Raw genomic sequence first — 20,179 nt, 5'->3', positions numbered from 1 at the left:
AACATCCGCTCCACATCTACTTTATCTATCCTCTTTAGCATCTTATATACCTCAATTAGATCTCCTCTCATCCTTCTAAACTTTAGCGAGTATAGGCATAAACTGTTCAATCTCTCCTCATAAGACAAGCCCCGCATCTCTGGAATCAATCTAGTGAACCTTCTCTGAACCATCTCCAATGCAACTACATCCTTCCTCAAGTAAGGGGACCAAAACTGTGCACAGTACTCCAGGTGCAGTCTCACCAATGCCTTGTACAGTTGTAACAACACTTCCCTATTTTTATACTCTATTCCTTTATCAATAAATGCCAAAATTCCATTTGCCTTCCTTACTCCCTGCTGTACCTGTATACAAGCTTTCAGCGATTCATGCACAAGGACACCCAGATCCCGCTGCACTGAAGCATTCTGAAGTTTCTCTCCATTTAAATAATAAGTCACTTTTTTATTCTTCCGGCCAAAATGGATAACCTCACACTTATCTACGTTAAACTCCATCTGCCAAATTTTGGCCCATTCACCTAACCTGTCCATATCCATTTGTAAATTTCTTATTTCTTCACTACAACTTACTTTCCCACCTATTTTGGTGTCATCTGCAAATTTAGCTATAGTACCTTCCATCCCTGAATCCAAGTCATTAATATAGATTGTAAATAGTTGGGGCCTAAGGAACTAGTGGCACCCCACTAGTTACAGCTTGCCATCCAGAAAAAGACCCATTTATCCCGACTCTCTGCTTTCTGTTAGTTAGCCAATCCTCTATCCAAGCTAATATATTACTCCTAACTTCGTGTGATCTTATCTTGTGTATTAACCTTTTGTGCAGCACCTTATCAAAGGCCTTCTGGAAGTCCAGATATACTACATCTACAGGATCCCCATTATCCACTTTGCTTGTCACATCTTCAAAGAACTCTAGCAAATTAGTCAAACACGATTTACTCTTCATAAAACCATGCTGACTCTGATGGATTGAATTTGACTTTCCAAATGTCCCATTACTACTTCCTTAATAATGGATTCCAACAATTTCCCAATGACAGACGTTAAACTAACTGGTCTATAGTTTCCTACTTTCTGCCTGCCCCCCTTTTTGAATAAGGGCATTATATCAGCATTTTTCCAATCCACTGGAACCTTTCCAGAATCCAGGGAATTTTGGAATATTATTACCAATGCATCCACTATCTCCACTGCCACTTCCTTTAAGACCCTGGGATGTAGGTCATCAGGTCCTGGGGACTTGTCACCCTTTAATCCCAATAGTTTGTTCAGTACTTTTTCTCTAGTGATTGTTCTAAGTTCCTCCTTCGCAATACCCTCTGCTCTACCTGTTACTATTGGGATGGTACTAGTGTCCTCCACCATTAAAACTGAGGCAAAATATTGATTAAGCGTCTCTGCCGTTTCTGCGTTCCCCGCTATTAACTCCCCAGTCTCATCCTCCAAGGGATCAGCAATGCACTAATTGGTTCTGCAAGAGAGCATGGAAATGGGCCTGACCAGGCCAACCAAAACCACTTTTGTTGATTCAGCCTCCCCTTCTCTCCCTGCCCTCACTCCTTCCCAACACCCAAATATGTTACAACACATGAACTAGACTCCCATGCTAGGCAGTGTTCACATCAGTTTGCTGCACTCTGAAATTATATTAACCAGTCAGCTCAGGGAAGAAAAAAATCAAAATAAATTAACTTACATTTATATAATGCCTTATCACATCTGCACAGCATCTCAAAGCACTCCACAGTTACGTTTTCAAATGCAGTGACAGATAGGTTGACAAATGTGGCTACCAATTACACATTTCAATGCCCCACAAACAGCAAATAATTAATGTGGGTTTTGGTGGTACTGGTTGAGGGAAAACTCCCTGCTACTCTTTGAATAGCAAAGGGAAATCAGACAGAGAAGGCCACAGTTTAATACATTGTCCAAAAGCATCAATCTGTTGGTGATTTGATGATAAGCTATTCAACTTGCAACTGTGCAAAGGCCTGTCTGACTAAAATAAAAACAGAAAGTGCTAGAAAAACTCAGCAAATCTGGCAGCATCTGTGGAGAAAGAAACAGGGTTAATGTTCAGCATCTGGGACATAAGAAAACTAGGTTTTGAGCTTAAGTCTTGCGATGAAGGAACTGAATTGAGTTTTCCACAGTTAAATCAACAATTTGCAGTTATATTGTGCCATCAATGAAGCAAAACAAAGTTGGCAGTGTGACCAGTGCAGGAATAGGAGATGGTCAAAGGAGATAACACAACTGTTGGTTTGAAGAAGGACTTTGAAGTTGAGGTATGACTGACTTTTAAATGTATTCAGCAGTCACAAAGATATGGGAGTTCATTAAATAAGGGTTGCAGACTGCGAAGGACTAATGAATCAAAACTTCAACAAGACTTTGCTGCTCAGCTGGTGGTATCCCCTATCCTTCAGCAGTTGTACTGGCAACGGTAACCAGAAGGAATAAAAACAAGAGGCAGTGAGATCAGGAAGAGAGAGTTCTAGTATGGAAAAAAATAAAGATCCTCAATGCCTATAGCCAGTTTAGTTTCAGCCTCCACAAGGCAAGCACTTGGGTTTGAAGGGTGGTATCTCATGACAGTGTTATATATAGCTGAAAGAAGAAAGAGCTAAAAGCTTCATGGTTGGTGGGAAAGGGCTGGTTAATGCCCAAAATCACTGGGTAAAGGTCTGTCAGCACCTGAGTGCTAGAGAATTGTCTTGAAAATAGCTTGTCAGGTGAAACTGAGATCACAAACAATAAGAAATCTATTTTAAACTCATAATATTGTTTGGTAGCAATTACTAACAAAATATCACAAGACCAATATTAAGGATATGGGTAACCTGCAGATCAAAAACATCTTCAAGGTGTACCAGGGGCTGGTTTCATATTGTCTAATACATTTGTTTTGGCAAAGCTAGCAGGTAATGTCATGCACAAAGAGGAATAAGTTATATATAATGGATGAACATGTAATTTAAACAAAATTATAACAAGGATGCCAGTAAATCACAAGAAAATTAACCATTCATATCTATATCATGCCATGTCGCTGGCATTTAATTGTTTTCCGTAATTCTGCAAATCTTAATGTTTATCTTCCATTTGCTGTCATTATTGGCAGTTTGTAGAATTTTCAGAAGGTTTTACATTTCTTCTTTTTGCAAAAATTAAACTAGTGAGGTAGATAATGGTGGTGTAGTTCCAACAATTTCTTGTCATGTAGAATCACAGAATGATGCAGCAAAAAGGAGACCAATCAGCCTATCATACCAGTGCTAGTCCTTTGGTAGTAACCATCCAACTAGTCCTTCTCCCCCACACTTTCTCCATAGCCTTGCAATTCTTTCCCCCTAAGTATTTAATCAATTCACTTTTGAAAATTACCATTGAATCCGTTTCCACCATGCTTTCAGGTGGTGCATTCTAGATCACAATAACTCAAAATTATAAGCAATAGGAGGAGTAGGCCACTCACCACATCTGATAAGGTCATGGCTGATCCGACTGTGACCTCAACTCCACCTTCCCGCCCATTCCCCATAACCCTGAACTCCTTTGTCAATCAAAAATCTGACTAGCTTAGCCTTGACTATATTCAATGATTCAGCCTCCACTGCTCTCTGTGAAAGAGAATTCCAAAAAGTAACAACCCTCAGAGAAGAAATTCTTCCCCATCTCCATCTTAATTGGGAGACCCATTACTTTTAAACGGTGCCTCCTAGTTTTAGACTCCTTCAAGAGAGGAAGCATTCTCCCAGCATCTACACTTTCAAGCCCCTTGAGAATCTTAAGATCAGCTCTCATTCTTCTAAGTTCCAATGAGTATAGGCCCAACTTCCTCAACCTTTCTTTATAAGACAACCCCTTCATCCCAAGAATTAGCCTAATGAATCTTCTCTGAACTGCTTCAAATGCAAGTATATCCTTCTTTGAATAAAGGGCCCAAAACTGGACACAGTACTTCAGGTGCAGTCTCACTTTTGCTCTGTACAGCTGTAGCAAGACTTCCCTACTCTTATTGTGTCAGTGGAGGCTGAATTGAGTGTATTTAAGACCGAGATAGATAGGTTCTTGATTGGTAAGGGGATCAAAGGTTACGGGGAGAAGGAGGGAGAATGGGGTTGAGAAACTTATCAGCCATGGTTGAATGGCGGAGCAGACTCGATGGGCCGAATGGCCTAATTTCTGCTCCTATGTCTTATGGTCTTATACTCCATTGCCCTTGCAATAAAGGCCAGCATTAAATTTGCCTTCCAAATGCAGCAAGACCTGGACAATATCCTGGCTTGGGCTGACAAGTGGCAAGTAACATTTGTGCCACACAAGTGCTAGGCAATGACCATCTCCAACAAGAGAGAATCTAATCATCGCCCCTTGACATTCCATGGCATTACCATCGCTGAATCCCCCATTATCAACAACCTGGGAGTTTCCATTGGCCAAAAACTGAACTGGGCTAGCCATATAAATACTGTGGCTACAAGAGCAGGTCAGGAGCTAGGAAACCTGTAGCAAGTAACTCACTTCCTGACTCCCCAAAGTCTGTCCACCATCTACAAGGCACAAGTCAGGCGTGTGATGGAATATTCTCCACTTGCCTGGATGAGTGCAGCTCCAGCAACACTCGAAGCTTGACATCATCCAGGACAAAGCATCCCATCCACAAACATTCACTCCCTTCACCACTGACGCACAGAGGCAGCAATGTGTCCCTTACTGTCAAAAAATGTTTCCTTGTGTTGCCTCTGGTACCCACCTTCAACCACTGGAAACAGTTTCTCCTTATACACAGCCCTGGTCAGACCACACCTGGAGTATTGTAAGTAGTTCTGGGTACCACACCTTAAGAAGAATATACTGGCCTCGGAGAGAGTACAATGTAGATTTACTAGAGTGATTATCTAGGCTCCAAGGGTTAAGCTACGAAGATGAATTAAACAAACCAGGGTTGTCTCCCCAGGAATTCTGAAGTTTAGGGGTGATTTGATTGAGGTTAAGATATTAGGGGGAACAGATAGGGTAAATATGAAGAAACTATTTCCATTGATTGGGGAGCCTAAGACTATGTGGCATAGCTTAAATACTAACTTAAATATTAGGCCTTTCAGAAGTGAAATTAGAAAACACTTCTTCACACAAAGGGTGACAGAAATTAGGAACTCCTTTCTGCAAATGGTAATTGATGTCACATCAATTGTTAATTTTAAAACTGAGATTGATGTATTTTTGTCAGGCAAAGGTATTGAGGGATATGGCACAAAGGTGGGTAAATGGAGTTAGGTCACAGATCATCCATGATCTCACTGATTTGTGGGACAAGCTCAAAGGGGCTAAATAGCCTACTCTTGTTTTGATGCTCCTTAATTACTCCAGGAAGACCACTCATGATTTTGAACACCTCCGTCAAATCTCTTCTTAAGCTTCCTTGCTCTAAGGTCAACAACCACCAGCTTTTCCAATTTCTCCACATAAATTAAGTTCTTAATTTCTAGCGTGATTCTAATCATTCTGTTCTGCAGCCTCTCTGAGGTCTTTATATCCTTGCTAAAGTGTAGTGCACAGAACTGAACATATCATTCTAGCTGAGGCCTAATCAGTGTTTTAGCACTGTTTTGCATAACATCCTGGCTTTTGTACTCTATGCTTCTCCTAAAAAAGTCAAGGGTCTACAATGGCTTTTTAAAACTCTTTCTCAACTTGTCCTACCACATTCAAAAATATGTTTACAAACATCCTCCTGGGTCTCTGAGTTCTCGCAGCCCTGTTATCAATTAATTTATACAGCCACTCTTCATTCTTAACAAAGAGCAGCATTATCCCCCCGTCGAGGGGGGTTGTGCGGGAGCAGGCGGGATCCCAATCGGCGCCCCCAATTGGGGGCGTGCCGCAATTTTATGTGGGCAGACCAATTAAGGCCCACCCAGCGTGACGTCCGCCCCAAAAGCGCTGTGCGCTCCCAGAGCGGGCGGGGGGGGGGGGGGGGGGGGGGGAAGAGAGAGAGAGGGGGGGGATTCCCTAAGCCGGGAATGCACTCTTTCACGCGCATGCACAGATCTCCCTGAGGCAAAGTGCTGCCTCAGGGAGATCGGTGTTACTTTTAAAAAGATAATAAAGGATGGGAAAAATTTTATTGACATGTGCCCTCATGTGACACTATCACATGAGCTGGGTCATGTCAATTACTTTTATTAAAAATGTAACACAAATTTAAAATCCCTCACGAAACCTCATTCCGCCCGTGGATAAGGCTTCATGTTTTTTCTGAAGGCCGCCTGGGCTCTTCGCCTAACCGCCAACCTTGAGGTTGGGCGGGCAGGTCCATTAATCATTTAAATTACTTTTTTAATGGCCATAATAGGCTGTTGACAGTTGGGTGGGCGCACAGCCGAGTCGGCTGCACGCCCGCCGAACTGAAAATCTAAATGATGCGGGGTGACATCAGGACGCAAGGGGGCAATCTATGGGTGGAGCCAGATGACATCGCTAGAGTGTTGAATGAATACTTCACATCCGCCTTCACCCAAGAGAACGAGGATAAAGGTATCGAACTCAGGGAGAGAGACTGCCAGGTTCTTAAGCAAATTGAGATAGGGAGTGACAAGGTATTGGAGGTGTTGGCAGGCTTAAAAGTGTACAAATCTCCAGGTCCAGATGATATGTGTCCCAAATTGCTGAGGGAGGCAAGGGAAGAGATCGCAGGGGCTCTGACCTAAATTTTTAATTCCTCTCTGGCCACGGGGGAGGTGCCAGAGGACTGGAGAACAGCTAATGTGGTTCCGCTATTTAAGAAGGGTTGTAGAAATAAGCCAGGGAACTACAGGCCAGTGAGTCTCACGTCAGTGGTAGGGAAACTATTGGAGAAAATTTTGAAGGAGAGAATTTATCTCCACTTGGAGAGGCAAAGTTTGACCAGGGATAGTCAGCATGGCTTTGTCAGAGGGAGGTCATGCCTAACAAATTTGATTAAATTTTTTGAGGAGGTGACCAGGTGTGTAGATGCGGATAGTGCAGTTGATGTAGTTTATATGGATTTAAGCAAAGCCTTTGACAAGGACCCACATGGGAGACTTATAAAGAAAGCAAATGCACATGGGATACAGGGTAATTTGATAAGGTGGATTCAAAAGTGGTTTAGTTGTAGGAGACAGAGGGTGATGACAGAAGGATGCTTTAGTGACTGGAAGCCAGTGTCCAGTGGCATACCATAGGGATCTGTGCTGGGTCCCCTATTATTTGTCATTTATATAAACAACATAGATGACTATGTGGGGGGTAGGATTAGTAAGTTTGCGGATGACACAAAGATTGACCGGGTGGTTAACAGCGAGGTTGATGTCTTGGGCTACAGGAAGATATAGGCGGGATGGTCAAATGGGCAGATAAGTGGCAGATGGAATTTAACCCTGAAAAGTGTGAGGTGATACACTTTGGAAGGAGTAATTTGACAAGGAAGTATTCAATGACTGGCATGACACTAGGAAGTTCTGAGGAACAAAGGGACCTTGGCGTGTGTCCATCGATCTCTGAAGGCAGAGGGGCATGTTAGCAGGGTGGTGAAAAAGGCATATGGGGCACTTGCCTTTATCAATCGAGGCATAGATTACAAAAGTAGGGAGGTCATGTTGTAGTTGTATAGAACCTTGGTGAGGCCATAGCCTGGAGTACTGTGTGCAGTTCTGGTCACCACATTATAGGAAGGATGTGATTGCACTGGAGGGGATGCAGAGGAGATTCACCAGGATGTTGCCCGGGATGAAACATTTAAGTTATGAAGAGAGGTTGGATACACTTGGGTTGTTTTCGTTGGAGCAGAGAAGACTGAGGGGCGACCTGATTGAGGTGTACAAGATTATGAGGGGCATGGACAGGGTCGATAGGGAGCAGCTGGTCCCCTTAGTTGAAGGGTCAGTCACAAGGGGACATAAGTTCAATGTGAGGGGCAGGAGGTTTAGGGAGGGTGTGAGGAAAAACTTTTTTACCCAGAGGGTGGTGATGGTCTGGAATGCACTGCCTGGGAGGGCGGTGGAGGCGGGTTGCCTCACATCCTTTAAAAAGTACCTGGATGATCACTTGGCACGTCATAACATTCAAGGCCATCGGCCAAGTGCTGGTAAATGGGATTAGGAAGGTAGGTCAGGTGTTTCTCACGTGTCGGTGCAGGCTCGATGGGCCGAAGGGCCTCTTCTGCACTGTGTGATTCTGATCAGATCGCTCACTGTGTTGCACGCAAAATCGAAATAGGCCAAAAACCACAATTTTCAAACCTGAGAAGGGCCTGGTCTACCTCAAATTACCCTAGAAAGGCAAAGTGTCTCAAAAATTTGAACAACAGATTAAGCGAGTCATTTCACACTGCTACTATGCAGTGGCCACGCAAGTGGTAATTTCAACTAATAGGATGCTGCCATCAGTCCAAAAAGATGTTCTGCCTACCACACAATCGAGCAACTTCATATATTCAACTTCAGTGCTGGTGTGATGCCAGGTACGTAGCCTGTGCATCCCAATGACTGACTGATCGAATCAAACAGCATTTTCCTTCGGTTGTTCGTAATAAGCAGAAAACACATGTACTCAATCAGCCCATGTTTGCAAACCCAGAACAAAATGTTTACTATTAGATGTGATTTCGCAATTGGGCAGCACTTGCTGAACAATCCTGAGCGCTCTACTAGGTACACAAACAACCAATTTAAGATCATCAGCCGAACTCATAACGTGGCTCATTTACCCTTGCTAGAAGTGACATACATTCATATGCAGGAACCTGTTCTCTGCAGAGAAAAGTAATATGTTCAAGCCTTGTGCTATTTTTGAATTATCCAGGTGCTGGGGAACCTATAGTTTCCTGTTGCTTTCTCCATGGCAATGCTTTGGCCAGAGTCGAATTGCCAACCATCAAAACCTTTTCTCCTGCAGTATAAATTGTTCAATGTTTGAAATTTGACATTCTTACGTTTGTTCCTGATAGGTGCAAGATGAAAAGTTTCTGCAACATGCCTCACTTTCCAGCAATATTCAGATTTGGTAATACCAACTGAAGTTTTGTATAAAAATCTTTATTAGTTAATACACTAATAAGCTATGTAAGTCATAATGTAAGACATTACAGGGACAATTTTGAAAGCTTAAATGCCAGTGCAGAGCCTGTGCTCACATCGATAAGTTTCCACACTGATTGCAAAGTCTCCCAGTTAACCCGTTATATTTCTAATGGCATACACATCCGCAAACAGAAATTTAAAATTTAAAAAAATTTAAAGCTACAGTCTATTCCTGATTTTGCAAAAAAAAACAGCTATAGAAATAACACAATAAAGTGGTAATTTGGTGCTTAAATAATGGAAATATCATTTCATTTGAATTAGGTGAATTCAAATTCAGTGGACTGCATCACAGTATTCTTACCTGTGGATTGTGAAGATCATAAGCTCGCACCTTCATTCTGTACATAGTGAGCTCAGGAAAAGTTCAGGTTCATTTTTCAACTAGAGTTGATTCCTCTTAAATTGTATAAATTATTTGTTACTGCGATTCTAACTTGTAATTGCTTCTACTGGTTGTTATTTCACATCAATTCAATACGTGTAGACTTTTTTGGGTTTTGGATGATCTGTTCCAGAGATGAGGCATGGAGCTAAACCACAGGGTGCCACGTGAACAGAGCTCATCATGAACAGTACGGAAAGTTGAAATCTGGGTATGAGTGGGAATTCACTTCAGAAAGGGAAGGTGGTGCTCCTCTTTGCTTTTAATACTTGTCCTTTTATGTAAGCTTAAAGCAGGAAGCATTCAAATTTGTTCAATGTTTTAGCACTTAGTGCAAGTTGGCAATGTCAATGTACAAAACAAGTTGGTGAAGCCAGGCTTTTGACTGGTCCGCTTAAAGAATATGGCGCACCAAAGTTTGTCAGGGATGGTAATTTGATCATGTCCACTATAGAGTAATTCAATGTTTTCTGCACTGTATAATTTGATTCGCTCATTGCTAAGTAGGCCACAGAGTTCAGTGCTAAGGCTACTGTTTTCAGAGAACAGGGCACTCAAACTCTCAGGTTAGGAGCATGCACAGCGCCCGCCCTGCTGTGTTCAGGGAGCGCACAGCGCCCATCCTGCTCAGTTTGGGGAATGTGTAGCGCCCTTGCTGCCAGGTTCAGGGAACATGCAGCGCCCACACTATTGATTACAGTTAGGAAGGGGTGAGACCATGGGAGGTTTTAACATGAGAATGAGAATTTTTAAAATCAAGATGTTGGTGTACCATGAACCTAACAAGTCAGCGAGTGCCAGGATAACATTGGAATAGTTGAGTCTGGAAAATAATATTCACACTACACAAGTACCAGGCAATGACTAGCTCCAACCAAAGTACCCAACCGCTTCTCCATAGCACTTAATGGCATTACCATCACCGAATCCACCATCAACAGCCTGGGGGTCACCAAGGACCAGTAATTTAACTTGGCCAGCATGGAACATAAATTGTGCTGCTACAGGAGCAGCTCAGAGGAGAGGTATTCCAACTACCTAAAACAAACACTCGAGAAGCTCAACACCATGTAGAACAAAGGAGCCTGCTTGATTGGCATCCCATCGACCACCTTAAACAATCACTCCCTCCGCCACCAGCGCACAGTTGCAAGTGTGTACCATATACAAGATGCACTGAAGCAACTTGCCAAGCTTCCTTCAACAGCACCTTCCAAACTCATAATCTCTACCATCTAAAAGGAAAAGAGCAGCAGGTGCATTAAAAAAAAACACCTCCTGCAAGCTCCCCTCCAAGTCACACACTATCCTGACTTGGATATATATCACCATTCCTTCATTGTCAGCGGCTGAAAATCCTGGAATTTCCTACCTAATAGGTCTGTGGAGTTTTTTGTATTATTCATTCATGGGATGTGGGAATCGCTGTCCAGGCCAGCATTTATTACCCATCCTTAGTTGCCCTAGTTCAGAGAACATTTAAGAGTCAACCACATTGCTGTGGGTCTGGAGTCACGTGTAGGCAAGACCAGGTAAGGACAGGAGATTTCCTTCCCTAAAGGACATTAGTGAACCAGATGGGTTTTTATAACAATCTACAATGGTTTCATAGTCATCATCAGACTTCTAATTCCAGATTTTTACTGAATGCAAATTCCACCATCTGCTGTGACAGGATTCAAACCCAGGTCCCCAGAGCATTACCCTGGGTCTCTGGATTACTAGTCTAGTGACATTGCCACTATGCCATCATCTCCCCCTGTGGGTATACCTCCACCACACAGACTGCAGCGGTTCAAGAAGGCTAACCACCACCTTCTCAAGGGAAATTAGGAATGGGCAATAAAGCTGGCCTTACCAGCGGTGCCAAACTCCCATGAAGAAGTAATAAAAATAACTGGTCAGATTAGATTTGTCTTGCTTTTTGTGACAGGGCTTACATGGGCAATTGTCCATTTTGTCAGGTGAATGCCAGCAGTTGTAACTCTTTTGTTACAAACCAAATAAACAAAATCACTGGAACAGCTTTGCTGGAGATGTGATTAGTTCTGGTCTTCAGCAAATAGCAGGGATGTTTTTGGGGCCCTTTACTTTATCAATTGTGCTCAGCTGATTCTTGATGGTGCATGGGGTGAATCAAATTAGCTGAAGACTAGCTTTGCTGGTGTGGGCCTAGAAAGAGGCAGAGATTGATGACCCACTACCTTGGCACTTCTATCTGAATATTGTTCCAAATTTTTCAGCCTCATCTTTTACAGTCCTGTGCAGGGCTCTGCTGAGGATGGCGTCTCTCGTCTTGTTGGCTGTTTAATTGCCCACCACCATTCACGAGTGGATGTGGTAGGACTGCAGATCTATTGGATGTGGGGTTTCTTAGCTCTGTCTATAGCATGTTGCTTCTGTTGCTCAGCCACATCATTCAGACTGTATAAGATGAAACCTAGATTGCTGAGGGAAGCTAGGATGGAGATAGTTTAAGCTCTGATTTTAATCCTCCTTGAACACTGAAGTGGTGCTGGAGAACTGGAGGATTGCAAATCTTTTTATTCAAAAAAGGAGAGAGGGATAAATCGAGTGTTTACAGGCCGACACCAGTGGTGGGAAAACTACTGGAAACTAGGTCACAGGCTAGGAATCCTGCAGAGATTAACTCACCTCCTGAGTCCCCAAAGCCTGTCCACCATCTACAAGGCACAAGTCAGGAGTGTGATGGAATACTTCCCACTTGCCTGAAGAGTGCAGTTCCAACAATACTCAAGAAACCTGGCACCATCCAGGGCAAAGCAGCCTGCTTGATTGGCATCCCATCCACAAACATTCACTCCCTCCGGCACCAATGCATAGTGGCAGCTGTGTGTACCATCTACAAGATGCACTGCAGGAACTCACCAAGGCTCCTTAGACAGAATCTTCCAAACTCACGACTGCTACCATCTAGAAGGACAAAGGCAGCAGGTACATGGGGACACCACCACCTGGAAGTTCCCCTTCAAGCCACTCACCATCCTGACTTGGAAAGATATCGCCGTTCCTTCACTGTTGCTGGGTCAAAATCCTTGAACTCACTCCCTAACAGCACTGTGGGTGTACCCACACCACATGGACTGCAGCGGTTCAAGAAAGCAGCTCACCACCACCTTCTCAAGAACAAGTAGAGATGGGTAATAAATGCTGCCCTAGCTGGCGACGCCCACATCCCATGAATGAATAAAAAAGAAAGCATTGTCAAGGACAAAATTAATTCTCACTTAGTGAAGCATAGGCTAATAAGAAGCAGCCAACATAGATTTGTTAAAGGCAAATCAAGTCTGACTAACCTGATTGAGTTATTTAACGAAGTAATAGGTTGATAAAAGTTTTGCAGTAAATATTGTACAGATGGACTTTCAAAAGGCTTCATAACAGATTTCTTCAGAAAATAGAAGCACATAGTATTAAAGGGATGGTGGCAACTTGGACTTGAGATTGACAAAGGAATAGGATGCAGAGAGTAGCGATGAAAGGCCGTTGCTCTGACTAGAAAAGGATGCAATGGCATGTCCCCTTCCCCGGTGTCAACTGTACATCAATTGAGTGTTTAATTGTATTCAGGTGGTGGGTATTAATTGGGAACTCGCCTGTGCTCATATATTGCAGGCTGATTATTAGTTCACTTGGAACACTCAGAACAGTATATAGCAGGCTGATAAAGGGTGGTTCTTTCCTTAATTACTTTATTTGATTTATTCAAAAGTATACCCTTTTCCTCCTTCAAGTACCATGCCCCAAGCATGTACCATGCATTGGTAACCATTGGATTGGTCCATGATTATGCTTGGCAAAGTACTACAGTGGTTTGCCATTGTCTTCAGCAGTATGGCTGACCAGGAAACTCTCCCTTCCATCAGGCACATTGGAAAGATTTACAGGCTAATAATCAACATGTTTGGCCACGTTATGAATGCTCCTTCCGTGGCCATCAAGTCCTGAAGTGGGACTTGAACCTGGAGCATCTAGCCCAAGGGTAGGGACACTACCACTGTGCCACAAGACCTCCTGCAAGAGTATATAGCAGGCTGAAAATCTAGTTCTCAAGTTGGAGATGCACAATTTTATTGTGTAGCTCTACAAATAAAAGTTTGTAAGTTAGGTATAAAATATTAGGCTCAAATTCTACCCTTCGCCACCTCACTATCCAAGTTCTAACACCAGGGGTCTGCATTTGGCCATTGCTTTTCATGTTAAATACAAATGACCTGAACTCAGCTACAGGGGGTACAATTTCAAAGTTTGCAGATGGTAACAAACTTGTCAACACCATAAACACTGAACAGGGTAGTCGCAAACCCCAGGAAGACAGAGACACACTGGTGAAATGAGCACACATGACAGATACAATTCAATGCAGCTGGGTGAAGTGAAGCACTTTGGGAGAAACAATATGCAGAGGAAGTATAATCTAAAAGTGTACTAATTTGAGGGAGGTGCAAGTTCACAAATCTTTGAAAGTAGAAGGGCAAGTTGATGAGGCATATGGGGCACTTGACATTGCAAATAGAGGCACTGAATATAAAAGTAAACCTGTACAAATCTCTGTTTAGGCCTCCAATTCGGGACATCACACTTTAGGAAGGAATGTCAAGGCAATGGAGCGGGTACAAGGGAGGTTTAACCACAATGATATCAGGGATGAGTGAATTCAGTTATTTGGAGAAATTCAAGAAGCTGGGATTGTTTTCCTTAGAGCGGAGACGGGCAGGCTTAACAGAGGAGGGGTTTGATAAAGTAAGTAGGGAGAAACTATTTCCTCTGGTAACCACAGGTTAAAGAATTACTGTAGAAATGAGAAGAAATTTCATCAGAGGGTTGTTAAGATCACCATCTGAAAGGGTGGTGCAACAGATCCCATAGGATCTTTCTAAAGGAGGACTAACTTGCAGGGTTAAGGAGTAAAAAAGCTTGGGCGTGAGAGCCACACACAGGTATGACACGCTGAATGGCTTCTTTCTGTGCTCTAAGTTTCTAGCATACGAGTCCTGTATTTTCAACCTACATCTCACCTCATCACACCCACTCTCCTCTTATCCTTGCTAAATCTCTCCCTCCGTATAAAATCCCAAGCCAATATTCACTGTCACCCTCTTGACTTTGCCATCTCACATGGTCTTGCAGGTCCCAACGTATTAATCACAGATAAGGCCACTTCGGATCACCTCCTTGTATCGCTTTCCAACTGCACCCCCTTCCACACCCGCCGCCAGAAAAATGAAAATAGTTTCTACAAGTATTTGAAAAGGAAAAGGGTAACTAAAGTGAGCATTGGTCCCTTAGAAGGTGAGACTGGGGCATTAACAATGAGAAATAAGGAGATATCAGAAGTTTTGAACAAATATTTGAGTCTGTCTTCACTGTAAAAGACACAAAAACATCTCAAGTATACTTGAAAATCAAGAAGTAAAAGGGAGGAAGGAACTTAAAACAATCACAATCACTAGGGAAAGGGAACTAGGAAAACTATTACAAGAATTAGAGCTAAAGGCTGACAAGTCCCCTGGACTTGAAGGCTTTCATCCTCGGGTCTTAAAGAAGTGGCTGTAGAGATAGTAGATGTATTAGTTGTGATCTTCCAAAATTCCCTAAATTCTGGAATGATCCCAGTAGATTGGAAAATTGCAAATGTGACACCTCTAATTAAGAAAGGAGGGAGACAGAAAGCAGAAAACTGTAGGCCAGTTAGCCTAACATCTGTCATTAGGAAAATGCTAGAATCCATTATTAAGGGGGTAATTGCAGGACATTTAGAAAAGCATAATACAATAAAGCAGAGTCAACATGGTATTGTGAAAGGTAAATCATGCTTGACTAATTTATTAGAGTCCTTTCAGGAAGTAACAAGCATGGTGGATAAAGGGGAACCTGTAAATGTGGTACTTGGATCCAATAAGGTGCTTCACAAAGTAAGAGCTTATGGTGCAGGGGGTAACATAACAGCATGGATAGAGGATTGGCTAGCTACAGGAAGCAATAGTTGGGATAAATGGGTCACTTTTGCATTGGCAACCTGCAAGTAGTAGAGTGCCAAAGGGATCAGTGCTGGGGCCTTAGCTATCTACAATCAATATCAACGATTTGGATGAAAGGGCTGAATGTATGGTACTTAAATCTGATGACACAAAGGTAGGTAGGAAAGTAAGTTGTCAAGAGGGCACAAAGGGGTTTAGATAGGTTAAGTGAATGGACAAAAATTTGGAAGATGGAGTATAATGTGAGAAAATGTGAATTTGTCCACTTTGGTAGGAAGAATAGAAAAGCAGTATATTATTTAATCGGGGAGAGATTGCAGAACTGTATGAGGGATCTGGGTGTCCTGGTACATGAATCACAAAAAATTAGTACTCAGGTACAGCAAGTGATTATGAAGGCAAACAGAATGTTGGTGTTTATTGTAAAGAGAATGGAATACAAAAGCAGGGAAGTGTTGCTACAACTGTACAGGGCCTTAGTGAGACTGCATCTGGAGTACTGTGTACAGTTTTGGTCTCCTTACTTAAGAGAGGGTATAAGTACATTAGAAGCAGATCAGAGAAGGTTCACTTGACTGATTCTTGGGATGAAGGAGTTAACTTATGAGGAAAGGTTGAGCAGGTTGTGCCTATACCCATTAGAGTTTAGAAGAATAAGAGGTGATCTTACTGAAACATACAAGATCTTGAGGGGACTTAACAAGGTGAATGCTGAGAGGATGTTTCCCCCTGTTGGGGAGTCTAGAACTAGGGACAGAGTTTAAAAATTAGGGGTCTCCCATTTAAGACTGCGATGGTGAGAAACCTTTTCTCTGTGGAATTTTCATCCCCAGAAAGCATTGGAGGCTGGGTCATTGAATAATTTCAAGGCTGAGTTAGATAGATTTTTGATCAACAAGGCAATCAAAGGTTATGGGGGAAACATAGGAAAGTGGAGTTGAAGCCACAATCAGGTTAGCCATGATTTTATCGAATGGCAGGGCAAGCTTGTGCCCCACTCCCTCTCCCAAATACAACTCCCACCCCAACCTTCACCCACACTCCCACTCCCCATCTCCTCACTCTCACTGCCAGCTCCACTGGACCAGCTCGAATGGCCCACTCCTGCTTCTAATTCTTCTGTTCCCAGCCTTACTTCCTTCTGTACCTGTCCCTGGAAAGAACTAACCCCCAATTACAATGGCACTTTCAAAATTCCAATTGCCTGGCCTTTAGCCCACTGTTCAACATAATATTACTGATTTACTCAATGACAACCTTACCTCCAACTTTGATGTCCTAGTCCTTAATAAAAAACTTTACTCTCCTTCACTCTGGCCATTTCCCCTGCTATGCCCCTCATCCCTGTTCCTCAAGTCTAAAGGACAGAGAATTGCAAGCATGTGGTAGACATCTGGTTTAGCGAACCACCGCTAGATCTGCTGGGCTACATAAAGCACTATCGGGGATCTGCTATCACCTGCTAAAACGGTTTAATATTCCAGGACTATCCTGGAACACAAAGATAACTTCTTTCTCTACTGCAAATCGTCTTCTTAAACACCTCTCCTTTACCTCCTCCGCCCTCACCTCCAGCAATAAGTATGAAGAGCTCATGGGCTTATTTCACTAAGTTCGAGGCCATACGACAGTTGCCCTTACCACATTCCTCCCTTCCAATAGCTCACTGGCGACAACTTCCTCTAAGTGCTCCCCTGCCTTTACCTTTCAATATACACCTTTCTCTAGTTTCTTTCCCTATCTCTCCTCTTGCCACTTCTGAGCTAATTTTGCCCATGAAACCCACCTCCTGCTCCTTTGATCCAATTCCCACTGGAATGCTGCCACCCAACTTCTCCTCCTGGTCCCCAAATTAACCAACATTGTTAATGGTTCTCTATCTTCAGGTGTTGTCCCTCTCTCCTTTAAATCTGCTGTCAACATACCTCTCCTCAAAAAACCAACCCTTGAACCCACCGTCCTTGCAAACTATCCCACCATCTCCAACCTCCCTTTCCCCACCATAGTCTTTGAACATGTTTTTGCCTCCCAAATCACTGCCATTTTTCCCAGAACGCCACGTTTGAATTCCTCCAATCAGGTTTCCACTCTTGCCACAATGTTGAAAAAACTGTGACGAAGGTAAACTATCCCTTTTTGTACTTCTTGATCTGTTTGTAATCTTTGACGCAGCTGACCACACCATCCTCCTCCAACACCTATCCACTGTTGGCCGGCTGGTTGGGAACTAGCACTCTCACCTAACTCTATTCTTATCTAGCCAAAGTTTCATTTGCAAGGGGTTCTCTTCCCACTCCTTCATTGTTACCTCTGGTGCCCCTCAAGGATCTATCCTTGGACCCCTCCTATTTCTTATGTGTATGCAGCCCATTGACAACATCGTCTGAAAGCACAATGTTCGTCTTCACACGTACGCTGATGACACTCAGTTCTACCTCACCACCACCTCCCTTGATTCTTCCCCATTTGCTAAATTATTAGACTGCTTATCTAACATCAAGGACTGGATAAGCAGAAAATCCCTCCAATTAAATATTGGGAAGACTGAAGCCATTGTTTTTGGTGCCCACTCCAATTTCCATTCCCTAGCTCCAACTCCATTCCTTTCCATTGCAACAGACCAAAACTAAACCAGGTTGTTCATAAGCCTACTGTCATAGTTGACTCTGAGATGTGCTTCCGAACACATATTTGTGCCATTGTTACCTCTATACTTGAAAATTCCAATGCTCTCCTCGCTATTCTCCCATAGTGAAGTCATCTGAAACTCTGCTGTCTGTGCCTTACCTTGCACCAAGTCCCATTCCCCTAACACCTGTGTACCCACTGACCCCTACGCTGTTTTGCATCTTTTTTTCTGTCCTCCTGACCTATGCTTTCCCTGCCAACATGGAAGGAGTGTACCTCCACATACATAACCAAGGAGGAAAATTCTTCAACTTATCAAGGCTGCAAAGCAAGACAGAAGTGTGGAATGTCCTGATGAGAGAACTTCTGCACACTGGGGAGGCAATGGCATAGTGGGAGTGTCACTGAACTAGTAATCCAGAGACCCAGGTTGATGCTTTGGGAACCCGGGTTTGAATCCCACCTTGGCAGATGTTGGAATTTGAATTTTTTTTTTTAAATCTTGAATTAAAAGTCTAAGGATGACCATGAAACCGTTGTCAATTGTTAGGAAATCTGCCGTCCTACATGTGACTCCAGCAATGTGGTTGGCTCTTAACTGCCCTCTAAACAAGGGCAATTAGTGGTGGGCAATAAATGCTGGTCTAGCCAGCGACACCTACATCTCGTGAATGAATAAAAAAATGATGCTACACTAGTTGCTCAGTCATTTATCTCAATTAGTGTCAAGAAAGCTATAGTTATGTGACATGGTGCGTCTCTGCCTGTGAACAGACTCAACAATACACCACTGGAAGTAGTCAGAAAATTCTAACACCTTGGAACTATAATGACAGAAGATGAAGGACTCAGCACACGCATTGGAAAGCTGGCCAGTAGCTTTGGTTGATTAACAAAACGGGCATGGAAAAAAAAAACTGACCACAGGACCAAGATGCTTACCTGTAAGGCCTGTATCCTCAGCATATTGCTGATTGGCATCAAAGCTTGGGCAACTTACATTTACCAAGAAAATGGGCTCAATTACTTCCACCTTCAGTGTTTATGATGCATCCTCAGCATCACATGAAAAGACAAAGTCAGCAATGAAGCAGTCTTTTCTAGGGCAAACATGCCAAGCATGCTAGCACTAATCAAGCAAAGAGCACTTTGCTGGCTAGGGTATGTGACCAGGAAGGAATATGGGCCGCATCCCCATGCTACATGGGGAGGTATACCATGCCAAGTCAGCAGGGTATCCAAAGCTCTGATTCAAGGGTGCTTTCTAAAGAAGAAATGAAAACCCTCAATATCATTCATGACATGGGAGATTCCAACTGACAATCGATGCAAATGGCAACATCTTTTGGGCAGGAAGTTACCACCACGATATGTGGTTTCAGAAGCTCCAATGCAAATGCCAGCCCTGCAAACAAGGCATCAGCAGAGGTCATCCTCCACCTTCATGTGTAGCACTTGTGGCAGACTTAGCCTTTCTAGAACCAGCTTGTTTGACCATCAAAAGAATTGAAGATGATCTCAGCTGACCACATCAAAGTTCTGAGGCTGCATTTCCATCATCTCTCTCAGATGGAAGGATGCCAACAAGAAAGAGTAATAAAGAAATAGCACTAGGGAAAATAATATGAAAAAAGCTGAGGTTTTAAAAGAGGTAGTTGCAGAGATAGTGGATGCATTGGGTTTGATCTTCTAGAATTCCCTAAATTTTAGAACACACCACATGGATTGGAGGGTAGAAAATATAATTCTGCTGTTCCAGAAAAGTGGGAGAGTGAGAACTGGGAACTATAGGTCAGTTAGCCTGACATCAATAGTAGGAAATCGTTATTATTAATAAATCTATTATTAAAGTCAAAATATATTAACACAGATTGAGGATTGGTTGATGGTCAGAAAATGTTGCAACGGTCTGCCTTTCCTACTCTCCTTGCTACATTTAAGAGACTTTCTCTCTTTTCCACCTCAATAAGCTTTGTGTTCCATTCTTTCTTCCTACCCCAATAAACATGGTGACTCAACCGCCTTCACGGTCCCAAGCAGGACTTT

At 42.9% G+C, this 20,179-nt stretch overlaps 1 protein-coding gene across 6 annotated transcripts in view; it reads right to left on the bottom strand.

Moving 5' to 3' along the window:
* Window positions 1-20,179, bottom strand: part of odr4 (odr-4 GPCR localization factor homolog) — a 101,889-nt gene that overhangs the window by 52,298 nt on the left and 29,412 nt on the right. For all 6 annotated transcript variants that reach the window (XM_078561368.1, XM_078561362.1, XM_078561363.1 and 3 more), the window contains one exon: window positions 9,423-9,459. In XM_078561368.1, the coding sequence (XP_078417494.1) occupies window positions 9,423-9,459 (37 nt within the window). The remainder of the gene's footprint in view (window positions 1-9,422; window positions 9,460-20,179) is intronic.

Source organism: Cetorhinus maximus, chromosome 17 (assembly GCF_964194155.1).
Source record: "Cetorhinus maximus chromosome 17, sCetMax3.hap1.1, whole genome shotgun sequence".
Taxonomy (NCBI): Eukaryota; Metazoa; Chordata; class Chondrichthyes; order Lamniformes; family Cetorhinidae; genus Cetorhinus; species Cetorhinus maximus.
The sequence above is the reverse complement of the archived record's forward strand: the minus strand, read 5'-3'. Positions and strand labels throughout refer to the sequence as shown.